General features: G+C 46.4%; 1 protein-coding gene across 8 annotated transcripts in view; it reads left to right on the top strand.

The window, feature by feature from the left end:
* FRMD4A (FERM domain containing 4A) overlaps nucleotides 1-19,692 on the top strand; it is a 327,545-nt gene that overhangs the window by 282,169 nt on the left and 25,684 nt on the right. For all 8 annotated transcript variants that reach the window (XM_015872977.2, XM_015873053.2, XM_015872815.2 and 5 more), the window contains 3 exons: nucleotides 10,044-10,120; nucleotides 13,688-13,826; nucleotides 19,078-19,219. In XM_015872977.2, coding sequence (XP_015728463.1) covers nucleotides 10,044-10,120; nucleotides 13,688-13,826; nucleotides 19,078-19,219 — 358 coding nt within the window. The remainder of the gene's footprint in view (nucleotides 1-10,043; nucleotides 10,121-13,687; nucleotides 13,827-19,077; nucleotides 19,220-19,692) is intronic.

The raw sequence follows: 19,692 nt of genomic DNA, 5'->3' as shown, positions 1-19,692 counted from the left end.
ATGAAGTAATCAGTGTATTAATTTTGTCCAGAAAGTGAAAGATTGCTGTGTGATGTCACTTGGCCTTTTCCAAACAGCGAAGGATAGAATGAAGTTTCCCAGTTCCAGAGGCAAAATGGGATATTTACACAGGAGGAGCAATAAGCTAATTAAGAGCTTTTTTTACTGCAGAACAAATAGCAATCCCCTCTGCTCTAGGGCATAATGAAGTATTGTCAAGTCAGTAATTGCATTGATGGAGTGGTTAAACTTGTGCTTCCTGTGGTGAAGGAATGACAGACCAGTAACTTAAAGAAGCATAAAGCAGGGATTGATGTGAAATTTATAGAAAGTAATGAATGCTGGGGAGGAGGAAGCTGACAAATTGGTCTCTATCCTGACTGATCATAAAAGAACATCAGGACAGTAAAAAAGGCAAAAGAAATGTGATTTTCAGATGGTTTAAAGGGAGCTCAGATCACGCACATACATTAGAGATCAAGAGCATAGAAGGGTTAAAGATTTAAAGAATGTATGGGAAACATCCATAGTTACAACACAGAATCAGTTGTATTCGGACAGGATTTCAGGAGGTGTTATAAGCTCTCACGTTCATGAAGGGTGTTTGATTTGACAGCAAGATGGTTTCAGTTGTCAGAGATATGGAGCATAACACTCCTCCCAGTGCCATGCCACTCAGCATATAGTCAGCCAAGGCTGGCCTTTCTTAAGAGCATCCAGCATCTGATGGGGTTAGACACAATTGGGCTGTTCTTGGAACAGCATCATTTCCTAAGTCCTTTGGAAATATCTTTGCATTGCAGACAGGGATAAAAGATTTCAGGTTTACAAACGATGCAAGAGGAGCAGAAAACATTTCCAGGAAATAATGGTTTATAAAAGCTAGCGGAGTCTCAGTGGCATTGCTGTAATACATTATTCACTGTGATTAGCTGACTGTTAAGGACTACCTGCTGACTCTTTCTGCTCAATACTTTTATTTCTCTTCCCTTTGCTGATCCTTCATGCTTTTTGGATTATGGACTTGGCTGTAAACTGAACCAGTCTTCAGGTCATGGCGGGTTCAACTTATTTTATAGTGCAGTAATTCAGTCTTGGTTTAGTGTTTGGAAATGTGGTACACTGGAGAGGGAGACATATATAAAGTGAAGTTCCTTACCCTGCTCTTTCTTCTTGTGGAAGAGGCTGTTCACTCCATTTCCTTACGTAAGATCCAGACCTGCGACCACTGAAGAGCAGCAATAGTTTTTAAGACCTTCCCTTGCTGAGAAGGACTTATCCCATACCTGTTATGCAGGAAACCATTTTCTCTGTAGCAACATTTTTTGCTGCTGCTTGTCTCTCTTTGGAATGCCTACCATCCAGCACCAGGCTCTTCTTTTTCCTTCCTGCTCCCACCTTTTCTTCCTCCCTCAGCACCTGCCTCAGCCTGGCCATGGCACCCCACTGTGCCTGATAGTTGTGAACAGATGAATAAATCAGATCAGAGCACACTGGGATGGAAAGCAGGATTTTGTCCCCGAGGCAGAAGACAGGCAGGGTTTGGTCAGACACATCACCAGGCATTCATTCATTTGAGTTTCTCTAGCAGCAGCACTAGCTTAAGTGACCTTCGCTCTCCTACCCTATCCCAGTCCTGCTACCACTGTTCACTTCCTCCTCTTCTTCAGTCACGCTGGTCTAATAGTGTGGCCAGGAAGGAGACTGCCCCAGAGAAGTGATCAAAGCTCAGTGTAACTCAGCCAAAAAGAAATTGGTTGCTTTTAACACTGATCAATTCTGAAACTCATTCACTGCCTGGTCTACAGTAAGCAACACTGGCACAACTGTAGTAGCTGAGTATGGGCGCAGGCTGCACAAATCACAGCCACATAAACTAGAGAAAGAAATCTCTATTAAACTACACAGTAATGTTGTGGAACTAGATAAGGGCTTCACAGCTCAGAACAAGATGGGAAGAGTTTGGCTCCATGGACTTTGCCGTGGTTCAATCTCAATGAACTAACAGCTACATACAGGTCATAATCACCACTTACTTTCACATATAAGCTAATAAAAGCTTGGTTCAGAGTCTCTGCCAAACAGGGACAGTTAAGGAGACTATGCAGGGAAAGCAACTTTTTAAAATGCATTAACTAATCACAGAATAGTCAAGCTCAGCATCTATCTATTATTTAGGTAAACAAGTAGCTTGTTCATCTTTAACACCTGTAAACACTAATACATAGTCTAGGGCATCACAATCTTGTGTTATTTTGGGTGGTTCATTACAGATACACTGTGGTGATACTGTTAGACATAAAGCCCCAGGGTTTTCTGCAAGAATCTACATTCACTACAGGCTACAGCATGACACTTTATCCCTTGATGCAGCCAAGTCAAGCCCATGACTACCACTAAATACAGGAGGAGTCCCATCGAAATAAAACTCGCTTGCTCTAAGTGCTGGGTTGCATTCAGGTTTTAAAAGGATAATTCTCTATAAAAGCAGCAGCGAAGTCTTGAACGATTCTGCAGCACACAGCAGCAACTTCAACAAGATGCAAGGATGAATCACTCTGACGGCACAAAGTGAAACAAATTGGACTTCAGCACTCTGGATTTAGGGTGGAGATTTGAAGCAAGACTGAATCTTCCTCGACCACATGAGCTTGGCTTTGAAGTGGTGGCAGGCTTCTCATGTGCCCCACCATCTCCAGGACTTGTCACTCCAAAAGCCTGAGTATTTTTAGTAGCAGATGAAACCAAGCAAGGGCCCATCTATTCACTGGCTATGAATATGAGGCATCTTTAAATAAGTGGCCTTGGCAGCAGGCTCAGAAGGTTGTTCATTTCAACCCACAGCTGCATGCATGTTGTGTGGCCCTATTTACAGACACCCTGTGTCACAGGCACGTTTTCAGTCACACAACCCAACAAGCATGTGCATCATCATTGCATGACTGGGCATGGGATGGGAGTTCCTGTTTTGGTCTAAAGATAGATGTGCTTCAGTCATGCCACTACAGCAGGCAAAAGGATCTTCAGGAAAGAAAATGGCAGGAATGGTTTGTGGTGGCATACATCATTATAGTGAGCCATAGCTGACTCGTGTGCTGTAACTTGGGCATCCTTTGTGTAAAACATAGAAATACAGTGTTAGAATCTTCAGTGCAGAATGACTGTCACTTTGATTTGCTTGTAGAGGAGAAAAAGGAGAAAATTTAATGTATAAAAATCAGAAATACATATATATTGATTTAGAATTTTTCAGGCACCCAGAATGTTGACAGCAATGCAATACCTAACAGCATTTGACAAATATATGTGCATTGAAGATGGATTCAGTCACGGATCTAAACCCAAAGTCTGGTTTCCCAGTCTGTATACAGTTATAGACACAAATATTGAGTTCCATTATGTAGACAAATAATGTTTTGTCCAAATGACAGCTCTTCCCTCTGTGAGCTGATGCTTTACTGTCTCTCTGAGCCAGTAAAGCACTTTGAAATCTAATAGGGAATTGTCTCTTCATAATGTAAATAAATGCAGAATGGTGACTGTATAGATACAGATGCAATTTCTGTTTGGTCAAGCTAGAAACTTTTGTTGGTGGGGTGTGGTCCCATGAGAACAGCACGCAGAAAGAATGATCTCAAACTGAACTAGAAACTGTTCAGCAGAAAAAGAGCCCCGCAGCCAAAGGGGAAGTAATTAGATAGTGAGCTGGGGTTGTTGACAGACCACCAAAAGGCCTGCTTAGCCAAGCCACTCTCTCATTCCATGGGGAAAGGGAGGACAGCAAGCCTCTGGAAAGATCATTGATGGGTTCTTTTTTCCCACATCAAATCACACAGGAAACCTCATAATTTTTTTTTGTTCTAGGAAAAAGAGAAAAAAAAAAAAGGCCTAAACTAATTGAAATACAGGAATGAATGGAAGGCATGGAAGGATAGAGGGCTAAGTTACAGTACAGCAGCATCCTCATCTCATGACCTGTGGGGCACCCTCAGCAGAGGGTCAGGCTAATTCACAGGTGACAGCCCATGGAAATCTCTTGGTAAATCTGTCCCTGAAACAAGATCCCATTTGTTTGAGCTGAGTTAGTGCTGCCTGTATCAAATCCTTCTTCTAACTAACTAGTTTGACAGAGATATGATTGATGGGAGCAGGGTTGGCTTGGCAGAACACAAACCCATGCATGAAAACCATGGCCCCACTGAAACAACTGGGACAAAACTGCCATTGACTTTGATGGAGCTGTGATTTTCGTGGAGTTTAAAGCCAGAAAGAGACTGCTTATAACCTCCACTCTGACCTCCCGCATAACTCAGCCCCTAGAATTTTGGTTGCTGGTTTGTTCAGAGGAGGAAATCAGATATCCACAGAGGAATTTTTTTGTTGTGTTTGTTTCATCCTTAAACTGAACAACAAAAAGACTTGGGAGTCTATAACTGCACTCATGCAAGCTGTGTGAAAATACTGCCACTGTTTGGTTATTGTTTAGTGCCAGTTTTATTATCAGGATGTCATCCAGGGTTGTGACTCTTGCCCATAGTGTAGGTAAGTCAAGGGGTTGCATTTGGGCTGTTGGAAAGTATGTCACGTTATTTCCTTGCCTTTCCTTGAAGCCTCTCAGAGCACCCAGTCATCTAGGTGCATTAAGAGGGATGTTTGTTCCTTCTGCATACTATGATTTAACAAGGAATTAATCATTCAAGAAGCTGCGAAACTGGAAGGGCTGGGAGATGCCATATGAGACCAACAGCAATCACAGTTGGTCACTTATTAAATGCTTAGAATCAAAGAAAAATATAGGACAAAGAGCTCGACCTCCTGCTCAGAATTAGGCCAGCTTTAAAATCAGGTCAAGTTACTCACAGTTCTACAGTACTGGCCATATTTTGCTTTTTTCTTCATATATCTGGTTAGAATTTCTGTTGCTACAAACTCTGCCTGTTGCCTCTTTTCTTCCCACTGAGGAACTCTGACGAATGTCTGGCTCCATTTCATTAGTAACTCCCCTTTAGTCACCAAAGAGAGCAGAAAAACAGCAGATAGATCCTCCATAGACTTCTGCAGATGAATTGATTTGAAACAGCTACCAGGCTTGATATCTGAAACTACCAAGCTGAGTAACCCCACACTACTTCTGCCTTATCTCAGGTGCTTCAGGGCAAAACATACACATAGAAAAGGAAAAAAGACACCACATATTTGGGCATTAACATCTGATTCTCAATGCAACCTTCCAGTCCTTGAAGGAGCTTAGAAGCAGGAGTGGGACTGACTTGTTGCATGGTCTGATAGTGATAGGACAAGGGGGAATGACTTTAAACTAAAAGAGGGAAGATTTCAGTTAGACATTAAGATGAAATTTTTTACTCAGAAGGTGGTGAGGCACTGGCACAGCTGCCCAGAGAAGCTGTGGATGCCCCATCCCTGGAGGTGCTCAGGGCCAGGCTGGATGGGGCCCTGGGCAGCCTGAGCTGGCAGTTGGCAATCATGCTCATGGCAGGAGTCTTAGAACTAGATGATCTTTTTGCTCCCCCACCAACCTAAGCATTCTGTGATGATGTGATGATTAATGGGCATCAAGCACCTTTGCTGCCCTTCGGTGGTGCTCTCTGTTTTGTTACTATCAAGAGTTACAGGGTGACACGGGAGCCAGCAACAGCTTCATTACTGCTAGTAATTCCCAACTGCATGGATGGTCCCCCTTTTGAGCGTGCAAACAAGGCTTCCTGAGCACAGCCCATTGCTTAGCACAGATTACCTGCGCTCCCTACACATCAGCAAAGTCACAGTCACCCAGACATGAGCGACCAACACAGCAAGGCTCCTCTATGCTCATTCAAAAAACACGCTCCCTTCTTTATCAGGAGCCTCTGGCATTCCTCAAATGCTCTCACAATGACCCTACCTCCTGCTGCGTGCAAACTCCACCACACCACCCCACAGCCAATAAAAAAGGTAAAAAAAAAAACTTCTTCAGACTCATATGGCTGAAACGGATGCAGATCCCTGGGCCTCCTCTCCTCCAGGCTCAGCTTAATTAGGGAGCAGCTAGCAAACCACAACTGTGCTCACAAAAGAAGCTTGCGTCTGAAGGGCTTTGACTGCAGCTCTTTGTAACTAGTCATAAACATCTGGTGGCTGGCGAGCTTGCCTGCCTCTTGGAAGGGGTTTCCAAAGACAGAATTCCTGTAGCTTGCACCTGAATTCTCCACAGTGCGCTGTATACCACTCTGATCCCTCCCCTGGCTCCTTTTCTCAGCTGCCAGCTTTGCAAAAAAAGAAAAGCATTTCTGGCACTGCTTTCTGCATCGTAGCCCCCCACCCACTCCAAACATTTGAAACGGTATGTTCTGACAGGGAACAATTGTTCCCCTGGTTTCCCTTGCATGTCAGCAGTTTGATAAGCAGTCTTGCAAATTCAAGTGATAGATCTGGTTCCGGCTCTATTGGCAGGATGAATCAGAGCCTGCAGTGCAGACTCCCTGACTCAGAGGAGGAGGAAATAAGGGTAACGCTTTTCTTCTCCTTCAGCAGTCCCTTTCCCATTCACGCGCATGTATGCATGAGTGTGCAGCTGTGCTCTGAAGCCGATCTCAGGGAGACTTCCTTAAGCATCTGTTGAAGGCTGAATGATCTCATGTGCAGCTTGTAATGATGGCAACTAGCAAAAATTGTTCCCATCTGAAAGCTACCCAGTGCTGCATGATCCAAAACGAGCTGCTGACCTCAGAAGAGATCCCAGTGGACAAGTCACCACATCATAGAAGCTCACTCTGCCGCAAGCACCACTAATTGTCCCTTTGTCTGCAGGCTCCAAGTGAGAGCAGCTTCTAAAGGGCAGGGGAACTGTGCTTGTATTACTGAGTGGCTTTCTCCTAAGCCTCATTTCCACTGTGTCTGGGGACTTCTTGTCCCTGTCCCTGCCGTGATGTCCCTTTGGTCAGGTGAAGGACAGAACTGTGGTTGTCCGTATCAACGTGAAGTCACCCCTAATACACTTCCAAGCACAGAACTGTTGTTGTCCATCTCAACAATACAACTCCCACACAAAACCAAACTCAGCCTCTGTGCAGGAAAAAGCAAATCTGCCATGAGCGTGGATGCTCTGGCTGAAGTAACCCCAAAAGTGGCACTCCAACACCTGTATGTTTCTGTTCAAAGAATCACAGAATGACCCGGGTTGGAAGGGACCTCAAGGATCATGGAGTTCCACCCCCCCTGCCTGGCAGGGCCACCGAACATACACATTTACTAGATCAGGTTGCCCAGGGCCCCCTCCAACCTGGTCTTGAACACCTCCAAGGACGGGGCATCCACAACCTCCCTGGGCAGCCTGTTCCAGGGCCTAACCACTCTCCTAGTGAAGAACTTCCCCCTAACATCCAACCTAAATCTTCCCTCTTTTAACTTAAAACCATTTCCCCGTGTCCTGCTATTGTAGCTGTTGTAGCTGCATGTCCAGAAGACAGCGCTGAAATTATGACCAGCTCACTGCTGTGGTTCTTATTCCCCAGTGAAGGTTGTAAGCACCAGTGTGGTAAAAGGATCTTGATGGGTAAAAATTATGCTTCCATTTAAGACCCGCTAATGGCACCTTGTGCATCTGTCACTGAATTAACAACATCAATTTGAAACCATACGTAAGCCAGGCAACTGGTTGAAGGGAACAGCTTGCTTACATTAGGAAGGCTGGATGAAGAGAGAAATTAGGCGCTGTTTCTCCTGAGAGGTTGTGATCAGCTAATAAGGAAGCAGATACTTCCTTATGGGTATTCACTTCTTTGCAGACTGTATCCCTTGTGTGTAAGAGGGTCAGACCTCTCAGGTCAATATGGGCAAAATAAGTGGGAGGCTGCAGCATAATATCTGAGCAGCAAAGGGAGAACTACAGCAATGGTTAAAACACACATATATGTCCTAAAGAGTAGCGCTATGTTTAAAAAGACCCAAATTTGAGCTGTAAAGCCACATTTACACCCTCTTGGGGCAGCAGCCAGGGCCACATGGGGCACCCCGGGGCACTAGAAACAGCATCGGCGCCTGCACTTGGCTGGCTGAAAGCTTCCCCAGAGCTGCTGTGTTTGGACAGTTGGAATTAATCATGGGAGGGAAACGTAGCTGCACTTAATGAGCTGAGCACTGCGAGCTTCGTTAGCAGAGAGGACAGAATAAAGCAGCGTAAGTACATAGGGGACAGTTCCAGACAGAGGAGAATGGGTTGCACAGGCATCTCATCTACCTGAGTTGCTTCTTGCATAAACTCCCCAAGCAGAACAGCTGCCAACAGCTTAGAAAAAGGGTTTCACATTCCTTTTCCATGCCAAAATGACAACAGGGGACACAGGGACAGAGGGATGTTTTCCAAGGGGTGTGAACTGCTGCTTTTTAGATGCTTATGTGTTCCACATGTCTGAGCGCTTCCCAGACACGTCCTGTGCACACACTGTGTTACCATCCCCGCGGACGGGCATCTGGAAGCACAGAGGGATGTTTTTGGAGGCCCACGTGGCAGTCTCATGCTTGACCCCTGTTGCTGTCAGTGGGAGTTTGGGCCCCAAACTTCCTTTTCTTGCCTTTGAAGCTCTGCTGAAGTGCGCTGAGAGCCTGTAGGGGAGACAGACTCTGCATTCAGATAGCAGTTCCCAGCTTAACCCTTTCACCCCAAGCCTGTCCTCTCTCAGTGAGTAAAATAACGGGTATTTCTGTGTTCCGTTTCTTCTTAATGACGCCATTTATGCGACAATTAATTTTCCTACACAAGGAATAAATCAGTCCACTAAGGAGTTTAAAACCCAGCCCTTCGATCTGCCCATCCCTCTTGGCCTCCTTCTCTCCTGGACTCAGACCACAGGGACAGCCCTGGAGCACTGAAGGGGCAATCACAGCCCCCACCCTTCCATCCAGCCGTAGAAAGGAAAAAGGCAACAGCAGCAGTAGAAATATGCAATCCTGGTGCCCTGGAATATTAGCAAGGAGCAAATGTTTGCATCCCTGCTGTGGCTTGCTTTATTTTCTAGATTTCACCTCCGCCAGCAGCTTAATCAGTGCAAATCAAATCACGCCTCCTGTTTACCGATCTCCAGAGTGCTGACACTGGCAAGCGGCTTATCTCAGCGTGGCAGGACTCAGCTCCTTCCTTGGGGGGTCAGACAGGAACTCAACAGAAGCTGCTTGTAGTGGGAGAGGGAGCATAAATCAGGGAGTGCTCTGCTGGCTCTGCTCCCAGCAGAGGTAACCAGCCCTAAGCGAGAGGCAATGCGGGGATGCCCGCGGGTGGATGAAGAACCTGGAAGCCAGGGTTTGGATTTGGGCTCAGTTCTTTGTAAGGTGGGCGTGTTGGCTGCAGTCACCGCGTGCTACCGCTGCTTCTACGCTGTCCTGCCCTCGGTTCCCATTTTGGCCGCGTGGTGCTTTGAGATGCGCCTGTAAAAGCACGGAATCACAGTGTCGAAGGGATTGGATTGGAAGGGAACCTTTGAGGATCGAGTCTGAGCCCGTGCTATAGCAGGATCCCTATAGGGAGGCAACAATAACACGATGTGCTGCTTCCTGTCCTTACTCAGCCCACAAGCACCGCCAACACGAGCGCTGTCAGCACCCGAGATAAACTCACACCGCTTTGCTTCCCATTGCCAGTGCAAGCCAGGGTAAAAGCAGGGCGGAGCGCCGAGTGTCCTCACACTCCTCTTAGCGTAGAGGTGCGAGCCCCCCAGGGGCTGCCCTACAACACCACGCCAAAAAAAGCCCGAGGGCTCGACTGAGCACCCTCGAAAGCAGGAGAAAGCGGCCCGAATCCCCGCTTTCCCGTAACTTTTCCACGTTGTAGTTAATCCGCAAAGTGAAAGCGTGCGGCTCAAGCTGAGAACGCAGAGATGTGCGCATCCATCCCCACCTCCCGCTTCGCTCCGTTGCGGTGGAGCCGGGCGGGGCGGAACGGGGCGGAGCGGGGCAGCCCCGGCTCGGCGTCGGGAGGGAGAACGGGGCGGAGGGCAGGGAGCGGGTTGGGCTTAGAGCTGAGGAGCCTCACCCCCTCCTTCTCCCGGCAGATCTTCCAATGGAGGCAGCTGGAGAACCTCTATTTCCGCGAGAAGAAGTTCTCAGTGGAGGTGCACGATCCGCGCAGGTGAGAACCGTACCGTGCTGCGCCGAGCCGGGGGCTGCGGGGTTCAGTGGGATCACCTGGGGCTCGCTGCGCTTTGTAGCCATAGGCTGGAGCTCTTCGGCAAGGCAGCGAGACGGGGAACGTTCCCTCTGTATCGGGTGGGTACATTCCCATTGTGTTCCCCCCAATTCCCCTCCCCGGCGCCCAGCAGTGCTTTCTCCTTCTCTCCCTTGTGGTCCCACCGCAGGGAGCAGGCTGCCGTGGTCCTACGGTGGCTACCGGAGATGGGTGCCAGATTCTGTACTCACAAGTTCCCTCGTAAATAAATATTCAGGAGTTCAGCGGAATGGCACCGTACCAGAGGTTGACGGGCAGGCTGGATGCGAGCCCATCAGTCTTTTTGGCACAGGACCCTATTATTTTTGTTAGTTTGGAGACCTAAAGTGGGAGAGAGCGAGTTCAAGTGACTGTGCTGCACGCAGTGCCTGCAGTCAGCACACCTACTCATTTGTGTCACTGGGTGGTTACTGCAGACAGTGACCAGTGTACAAATTCCTCTGTGAGTTACTGTCACTAAAGTCAACATTCCGCTTTTCAATTAGACATGCAAAAGGACTGACAGAAACTCTCTTCCTTAGATGATTTGGTGCACTGCTGGTCGTGGTGTGTTTTGCTGATTGCTCGGCTGTGATGCTGTTTCACCTGTTTCCTGTATAGTAGTATCTGTACTTTTGTTAGGGGAATTTTACATGCAGTTTCTGTATGTATTTACCCTGCTGTGAACATGATCACACTGCTATAACAGTGCCTGTATCCATACCATAGGTGTGTTATCTTAAAGCACAAACTGTAGTAAACCACTCAAACCAGATTGCAGCTCCAGGTCAGCAGAGCCTTGAAGCATCTGCTTAATATTAAGCGTGTAAACAGTCGCATGAAATCTAGCAAAGTGAATTCCCAACGCTGAGAATATTCCGGGAGACCTTCCAGCAGTGGGAGCTGGGGGTGGTGTGCTCTGTTTCCCTTGATGTAGCAGAGAGGCATCGGGAACGTGGGCTGTGAGCAGCAAGGAGCCTCTGAACGCTGAGCTGGCCGCTTCCTGTAAGCAGTAATTCCAGGAGAGAGCAATCAGCCTTACAACGTTCAAGTCATGATATTTGCAGCTCTGTGTCATGCATAAACTGTGACCACGCAGAGGAACTTCTCTTTCCAACTGTGTGTCATTTGTGTTTATTATGGTGATGGGAACTAATGACGCTGGAGAGCTTCTGCTTTTTATTCCACGACTCTGTTTCCTTGAATCAACACCAGGAGGACAAAGCTCTGTCCTCTGTGAGCTGTTGTCTGCCTTTCTCACCATCAGTTTTTGTAGGCATAGTACCACCATTCATGTCAAGCCGTTACTCTGGCTGTTTTGCAGCCAGCCACGTTGCAGCAGTGTGCTCTTAGGTTGTAATCAGTCTCCTGGCTGAGGGGGCGGACTCCTGTTTGGTGTATGGAAGCAGAGGAATAGCCACCACAGTGCTCTCTGCATTCCTCACCGTGTAGCCAAACCAGAGCCTGAGTCAGCAAAGCCACACTGGCAGCCATGGGAGAGCAAGCACAGCTCCATGGTTGTGGCCGAGGCTGGGCAGCACAATGCATGTTTTTGAGCCTGCGGCTTCCTGTCCTGTGCAAGCCGCTTAACCTCTCTTCATCTCAGCTACTTATCCCTTAAAGGAGGGTAGTTGTGCATTTTAGTTTCAGCAGGGTTAATTCCATTGCATGTCTGGAGGAAAGTCACAGAAAAAGCACCCATGAGCCATCTCTCATAGGCTCTCAAAAGCCAGCTACGAAAAGCAGCTCAGCATCTGTGAGCAAGCATGCAGACTTCCTAACAGGATTCACAGATTGGACAGGAAACATGTAGAGATCCCAGAAAGAAAAAAGAATGTCAGAAATCACTGCTTTTAAGATGAGAAAATGAATGATTTGGAGAATATGCTTCTGAGAGTTCACAACAAGTAACTGTGTGGACTGAAAGAGATGGCACCAGAATTAAGGCTCCAGCCTATGTGCCTGAGTGCCTCAGAACCTTATATGCCAATGTGCTGCAGTGATGTGTGTACCTTCAATCAACGCAAAGCATTAAGAATACTCTCTCCAGCCTCAGCTCCAGAAGCACTTCATCCCAGCACTGCCTTCATTTGCTGTCCAGCAATGGGGGTGAGGCAGCCCTGCTCTCATCCTCACCACCACAGCCATCAGCCTCCATCCTGCTGCACCCATGGAGAGTTTTCTCACAGCAATTACTCAGGATGGCACTTTTCCTGCTGTGTTTGCATGGTGCAGGGTAGCATAGAAAGGGCTTAGCTGAGGGTAGTGCTGAAATGTGAGATCCTGATTTCTTAAGACCTTGCTTGCATTGGCTGTGGCTGTTTGCTCAGAGAAATTTCACTCCTATTTGTGGCTCTGCAAGCTGATACAATAAGACATTTTGCTGCACTGAAAAGTCCCTGACGCAAGAACTCATCGATTTCCCAAGCAGATCCTGGCCAGCAGTTCACTGTGCAGTTTTCCTTTCAGTCTTTGTTCTGTCCCATCTTCTTTTTACCTCCACCCTCACCTCCAGTTTTGGACAGCCATGCCTGAGAATAGGTGGGCAGTGCAGATGTAGTGGGGAAACCAGTGCTTGTTAGCAGACTCATCTAATTTCAACCCCCCTGCCATGGGCAGGGTTACCAGCCACTAGACCAGGCTGCCCAGAGCTACATCCAGCCTGGCCTTGAATGCCTCCAGGGTGGATGCTGTGAGCTTGTGCAGTATTTATCCAGCAGCATGCCGGTGTCAAGGACTGTGCTGGCAAGGTTAGAGTTGAGGGATAGGAAAGAATAATCAGGCTGTTATGTACAGCTGTGAAAGCATGGGGAAACCTAACCTGTATTTTTTGTTAATATTTGAGGACAATTGGGAGTCCCAAAGAGGAAACACTTAGCTCTTATTTTTCCTGTTTTTATATTCTCTCAGCTAATCGCTGAGTAGCATTCTTCATTCCAGGACACCAGCAACCCTCTCCGAGCCTCACAGCTTCCAATACCACATGGCAAGTCCTACTCCTGCCATTTACAAGAGAGAAAATCAAGTTTTTTTCAAGAGTTTCTTCTGCATTCCCTAAAGCAGCCATTGATCCTGTGGCATTTTAGTTGTCATCAGGGTTCTAATATTTGAGACCCACCATCCAAGGCCAGAGGTGCTGGAAGGTGTGTGGACTTGGCCTCAGGTGTCTCAGCGTGTGATGAGACACACAGGATTCATCCTGGCTTGGCCAGGCATTAGTGACTCCCTTGGGACACGTAACAAGCCAGCATCAGATCATCTGAATACGGGATTCCAATTCAAACTAGATAAACTGGATAATCCTTACTGCTGGGACTTGGGAGCATTTTAACTTTTACTATTTAAAGTAAAGGCTGTCTTGACTTGAGTAGCAGTTTACCACTGTTCTCTAAGCATTTTCCCCTTCGGTGCAAGGGTGTATTCAGTGAAGATAATACCTTTCACTGTGAGGTCTGTGGTTGTAACCCAAACTCATTCTTTCCTCTTCTCTAGGGCATCTGTGACCCGAAGGACTTTTGGGCATAGTGGCATTGCTGTGCATACATGGTACGCCTGTCCAGCACTGATAAAGTCTATCTGGGCTATGGCCATTAGTCAACATCAGTTCTACCTGGACAGAAAGCAAAGCAAGGTAAGCATGTTGGAAGTGAGGAAACAGATATATTGTATGGGTGGGTTGTTCTTACTCCTCATGGTCTCAGCAAGGTTAAAGTGGCTCCTCTACTGCCCTCTGCTTCCACTTGAGATCAAAACAAGGCAAAATAATTCAAAATGCATGCTGTCTTTTGCTAGGCTAAAGGAATTTGTAGGGAATTCATGTCTGTGGGAGCAAGGCTTGAGGGGAAGGTTGTACTGAACTATGGCCAAATTGGAGAAGCCAAAGTTTGCAGGCAGATAGGTTTGTGTCCCTGTCTGGATGATTTCCACAATGTCTTCTGGTTCTTGAACTCCTCTAAGTCCGTTCAGAGTAGCTTCAGACTACACCTGTCTCTGAAATCACCTTGCTATCCCTTGCCTTTTACTGTTTTATTTTCCCAGAAATGAAGAGTAGGGGATGTTATTAATTTCTCTCTCTTCATAGAATCTCACAGCAGATGAGGGGGCAGAATGCTGACAGCCTGGCCTTGCAAGCTACTGTCTTGCTGTGGTGCTATACAAAAGGCTGCTCAATACACAAAAGAAACCACCTTGAAACCAAAGGAGTGTGTGTTTTTCCTCAAATTCCTTTCATCAGCAGTAATTTTAGGCATACCCAGAGCAGCAGGAGATAGCTTTGATCACTTTAAGATCACTTTGAGACAGAAGAGAGACTTCTCATGCAGACATCCCTCTTCATATGAGCATACTGTTGTAAAACTTTACAGATAAGATATTGTGTTGAATGGGTACCTGTCCATGAACATGGACAAAATTGCAAGCTCACCCAATAGCAGATAAGATTTTCTGTCTCCTATTTCTATTCAGCACTACCAGAGCAATATATTACTCCCTCTGTTGCTCTCAATAAAACAACTCTGCAAACAAACTGGAGTTTATTTTCTTTTACTTTTAGCCAAATGGGTTGGCAGATCTAGCTGCAAGGTATTTAGGTCGCTAGTAACCAGTAAACAAAAGGAGATTCCCTGCTCCTCCTATTTCTTTGGTACAAAACCGGGTCTTTTAAATGCCCAGGACTTCCCTTCAGTCACTTCCTTTGTTGTTGGCAGATTGTGTTTCAATCTCATCTCCCCTCTCTCACACTCACACAGACAGCACCACCTACCAGCCCTCTTTGTCAATCTGTCACGTCCGTGGCTATGTCAGAGTGCTTTGTCACAATAATCCCCGTGGTCATGCTGAGGCTTTGAAGTTAAGGCACACAAATATTTTTGTCCCTTTTTCTTAAGGGAGCTGGTGTTTCAGTCTGTTGTCCTCATCTTTGACGTGACACTGCCAAGATTGATAGATCCATCAATTTTAAGTGATGTGCTCAATTCATCTCTCTGGTCACTTCAGGACACTATACGTGTGCTTTGCTTTTGAATACCAGTAAAGCATTTGCTAGTGTGAGGCAATGTGAAATGTCTTTGTTTCAACTCTTAGGGGCTCAAGCAAACATTTATTTGAGTTTCAGGTCATGTGGGTTTGCATCCCCTTAAATCTCAGTCTGCGCTTCAGATGAATTCCCAGCTTCAAAGCCCAACTTAGATACTCCTCGCTTTTATGTCCAAACTTGGCGTTTCACACAGTTTTGACAAAAGGAAAAAAAAAAAAAAACAATAAAAACAAACTGAGATGAAAAAGTCTGCTGGAACTGATCTCAGCTGAGCCTTTACTTCAGTGCTTAGGTTTCTAAGCTTGAAATCTATGCTCATATAACTGGGCACCAGCTGGATTTGTATCTTCTGCACAGATCCACTGGAAAAGTCTATTCACTCGATTTTAAAATGAAGTAAAATCATCTCACATTCATTTTGACCCTTTTGCAAGGAAGTAAGGTCCCCACTTTCTCTGCAGCTTCACACTGCATTGAACTGCTGCCAACTTGACAAGTTCCCAGCATCTCACTCCCTGCTGGCTCAGTATCTGCAGTCAAAGTGTAACACAGAGTCTGAAAAGATCCCCAGCTTTCTGAGTGAACATGTCACCGTGCAGAACTCCCGTCAGCTTTCTTTTTCTCAGTAGACAAATGTATCAGGACTCTAAGCCGTGTCTTTGCTCTGTTGACTGGATTGAGTCAATCAAACGTTTGGCCCAGAAGTTTTGATAATCTCCTTTTATGGAAATTTCCAGTAGCACATTCCTGCAAGCACAGGGCTCTTTGGCTCAGTGAACTGTCAGAAAATAGGCCCGTGCTTTCACTGAAACACCTGCAGCAAAACCCCATCACTGCAAGCAAGAAGGGAATAATTCATCCCTGGTGTCCATCTACTCTTGCTTTTCACTGATGGATTTTCCTTCACCCTCTGACCCTGTCAGAACAGCACTGGGGATCAGTTTGGCCCCGTGCTTTGAGATGACTCATGAATGAGCTTGTCTTCTCTGTGCAAATGAGACTTGGCAGGTTTGCACTAAGTGTTTTAAATTTTTTTTTGCCTTGAGGGACTGCAAGGCCCAAGGGAGTGCTAATGGGATGTAATCTAGCTTTCTGCTATTGTGCTGTCAGTACAAAGTCTTGCACAGGCCTTGCACAAGCTGCTGCTCAGTGGCCTGTAGTAAATGAGCTGTTGGTCTGATTCTGCCGTTGATGAGTAGCTGTCCAAAGCACAAGAGCACCTGATGCTGATTGGTGTTGCTAAAGGCTGCAGGGATTGAGCAGCATGAAAAGTTCACCTAGTTTCCTTCAGGAGATGCTCCATCCCCACTTAGTGGCAGGGCTCTAAAACATCCCGTCAGCTTCAGCAGGTTTGGGCTGCACCCTCTGTGGTTCCTGCCCCACTGATCCGTAATCTGCTGTCTTTTGGTTTGCTTTTCTTCTGTCCAGGCTCCAGGGTTGTCAGGCTTTGGTCTTACCCTGCTATTTCATTTGTCCAATTTTGGGCATATTTCCAGCTGCTGCTGGCTCGGCTTGCCAACCAGGACCACAGCAAGCAGCTTCATTGCCTTCCTTTGGCAAATTGGTTAGTGCCTGGTCAAACAGGTAGGCCCTGAGTGTAATCTAATTTGCAGCCTGGAAATGAGTGGAAATAAACTGCAGCACTTCCCACTGTAATTATTCTACAAATACAGGAAAACTGTATCTTCATGGAGTGGGAGCATCGGATCTGTCTGTGCAGACTTGGGGTTTATAGCCCCGAGATATCTATTTCCTAGATATCTACTGCAAATATTCAGTATAAGGAGTTAGGCTTGACCACTATGGCTATTCCTGGGGTTACACAAAGTATACATAACCCTAAATAGCCATAGGATTATACAGCATATATGCATCTACAAAGAATAAATCACCAGCATGGAACAGCCTGAAGACTCATTGCCTCCAAAGATCTGGCATTGCAACAAGACAGAGGCAGGTCACGCTCAGGCTCCTTATCAAAACTCAGCAGGAGGAAATCTTGTTAGATAAAAGCAGTGACTTTCCTCTTCCAGAGACATTTGGAGAACATAGTACACAAACCTTGTCGCATCTCATTGCTGACCAGAAACCTGAGTTCAGGAAGCAGAAAGCATCCTACTCTTCTCCCTGGACTGAGTCTGGAGTCTGCTGGAAATGAAAGGTGTCTGCCTCGTTGTAGCATTAGTTTAAGGTGGTCAGTACTGGTTGCCTGATCTGCTGTGATACATTGGCAAGTAGTTCTGCCTTCGTGCTCATGTGAGTGGGTGCACATCCTTTGTTCTTAAGGTTGTTGAAATAAGCTTGTGAGGCATTCAGGTACCTCTGAATGGTAATAACGGAGCCTAGGAATACCCTACAGTACCAAATTATAATAATACTTGTATGGGTGCTTTCAGTATGAGGCTCTCCCAGTGCTGTCTTCATTTGCAGTCTTAAATTAATCTCAGAAACACAGTGTGCAACAGGGAGACATTTTACTTCCATTATTATTTCACTGATGTGCAAACAGAGGCAGAGAACAGCTAGGAACTTAAGCTGAAGTGTCTTTCCCAAAGCCCCACAGCAAATCAGTAACAGAGCCGAGAGTGGTGAGCATGCAGCCATCAGTTCACCTTTAGTTACAGTTAAAATGATCTCTCCTTGCTGAAGATGTGAAGGAATGCTGAAAACCCCATCAGAACAAGCTGTCCCTGCAGGTCCACCTGTTCAGAAAAAAAAAGGTCTGGAAAACTATTGTGGGAACCAAAACACCATCATATGTAGAGTTCACCCTTTCAGTGGTGCTAGGGCTGTCACTGAAGGGCATTCCCCAGCAGCCTCAGTCAGTGTGCTTGATCCTCATGTTAAGCAAGCATCGTGTTAAGATGCTGTCAGCAACATGAACTGGAATTAGATGGTCAAGCTGCTAACACTGAGGTTTGTATTGCAGAGGCAAGGCAGTCTCTAGGACTAGACGAGCCCAACCCTGCAGCCAGCTGCTACACTCGTTTTATTGCTCAGTCCCTTGCACTGAAAGATTTCTGCCTCCATTGGCTCTGTGGGGCATAATGATATCTAAGCTCACAGCTCCAACAAAGGAAATTCAAGGATTATCTCACCTGAGCTTTCAGGGCATCATGTCCCAAGTTCTTCCTTAACAAACTGAAAAATGATGTCATCTAAGGAGATCAAGTCTTCCTCCCCTAAGTTAGTTTCTTGCGTTACACAGGTTTACTTTCCCCGGAGCATGATTAGATTCAGCACATCTGTGGTGCTGGGCAAAGTCTGACTTCTCGTCCTGGCACAGCCAGTTATTGAGGTGGGACTGGCTGTTTTCTTACTTGACTAACATTAATGCTTTGGAGAGTTCTCTCACTGCAGGTGCATTGTCTGCTGCTTGTTACTCTGGACCATAACCAGAACACATTTTCCTGCCGGTATTTTCTTCCAGCTTCTCATGAAAGCCCATTTAAACCATGTCCTCATCTTGTTGGTCCAGAGCTCCTAGCAGATTTGGAAAAGCCTTTCCTGGCTTCTTTCAGATACTAGAGGTGGTCATTGAGCTTATGCAGTAGCATTTCCAAAGGTTTCTTGTTGTATTTGGTAACGAAGCGAGTCTATACATAGTTCCTTTGAGAAGGAAAAAATATCCATGGTAAAGCAGAGAAAATAACAAACAACAGGAAATGGTACCAGAATTGCACCCATTTATGAGTGTAAAAAGTGCAGTCCTGAATACAGTTCTGGATTGCTTCCATTCTTGCAATATAATCCTAGTTTGCTGTGGAGGTTTGTTTCCTGCCACAGTGATGTGACTTTTTGCTTCTAGAAGTGCTAGATCATGACTAACTCTTTTGTCCATGTCCAGTCCAAGATTCATGCTGCAAGAAGCCTGAGTGAGATTGCAATTGACCTGACCGAAACTGGAACGCTCAAGACCTCGAAGTTGGCCAATATGGGAAGTAAAGGGAAAATTATCAGCGGCAGCAGCGGGAGTCTTCTGTCATCAGGTAGGTCCTCCATCCTGTAGTTGGAAGGAATATGGTGGGAAGGGCTCTGGTCATAACAGGATGGGGAGCTGCCAGAAGCTGTACTGCAGAAGTGGAAATTATTTCCCTTTAGTCTTTCTGTCTGTCCAGGTGTAAGTCCATCTCTCAGCATATTGTCCCACATTCAACACAGGGCACAGCCTCGCTGTCCTTCATTACAGCTGCTCGTTTCCTCTTTGGACAGAGGAAGTTTCTCATTTCCTAGCTGAGATCTGGTCTCTCTTCTGTTATCACCCTGTGGCACCCAGCTCATCTCAGGCTGTTTGCTGCCCGAAGCCAGTGTGTCCATGGAGCAGTTCCCAGTCTGCAGTGGGGAAGTGGTCAAGCAGCTGAACCCAGCTGAGGCTGGGAATTGGTGACATCCCTCAGCACTGTCAGGGCAGAGTGGCTTCTTCACATAGTGCACATCTTCCTTGCCTCCCTGTTGCAGGATT

The sequence above is a fragment of the Coturnix japonica genome, chromosome 1 (assembly GCF_001577835.2).
Source record: "Coturnix japonica isolate 7356 chromosome 1, Coturnix japonica 2.1, whole genome shotgun sequence".
Classification (NCBI taxonomy): domain Eukaryota; kingdom Metazoa; phylum Chordata; class Aves; order Galliformes; family Phasianidae; genus Coturnix; species Coturnix japonica.
This window is presented reverse-complemented; position numbering and strand designations above follow the sequence as displayed.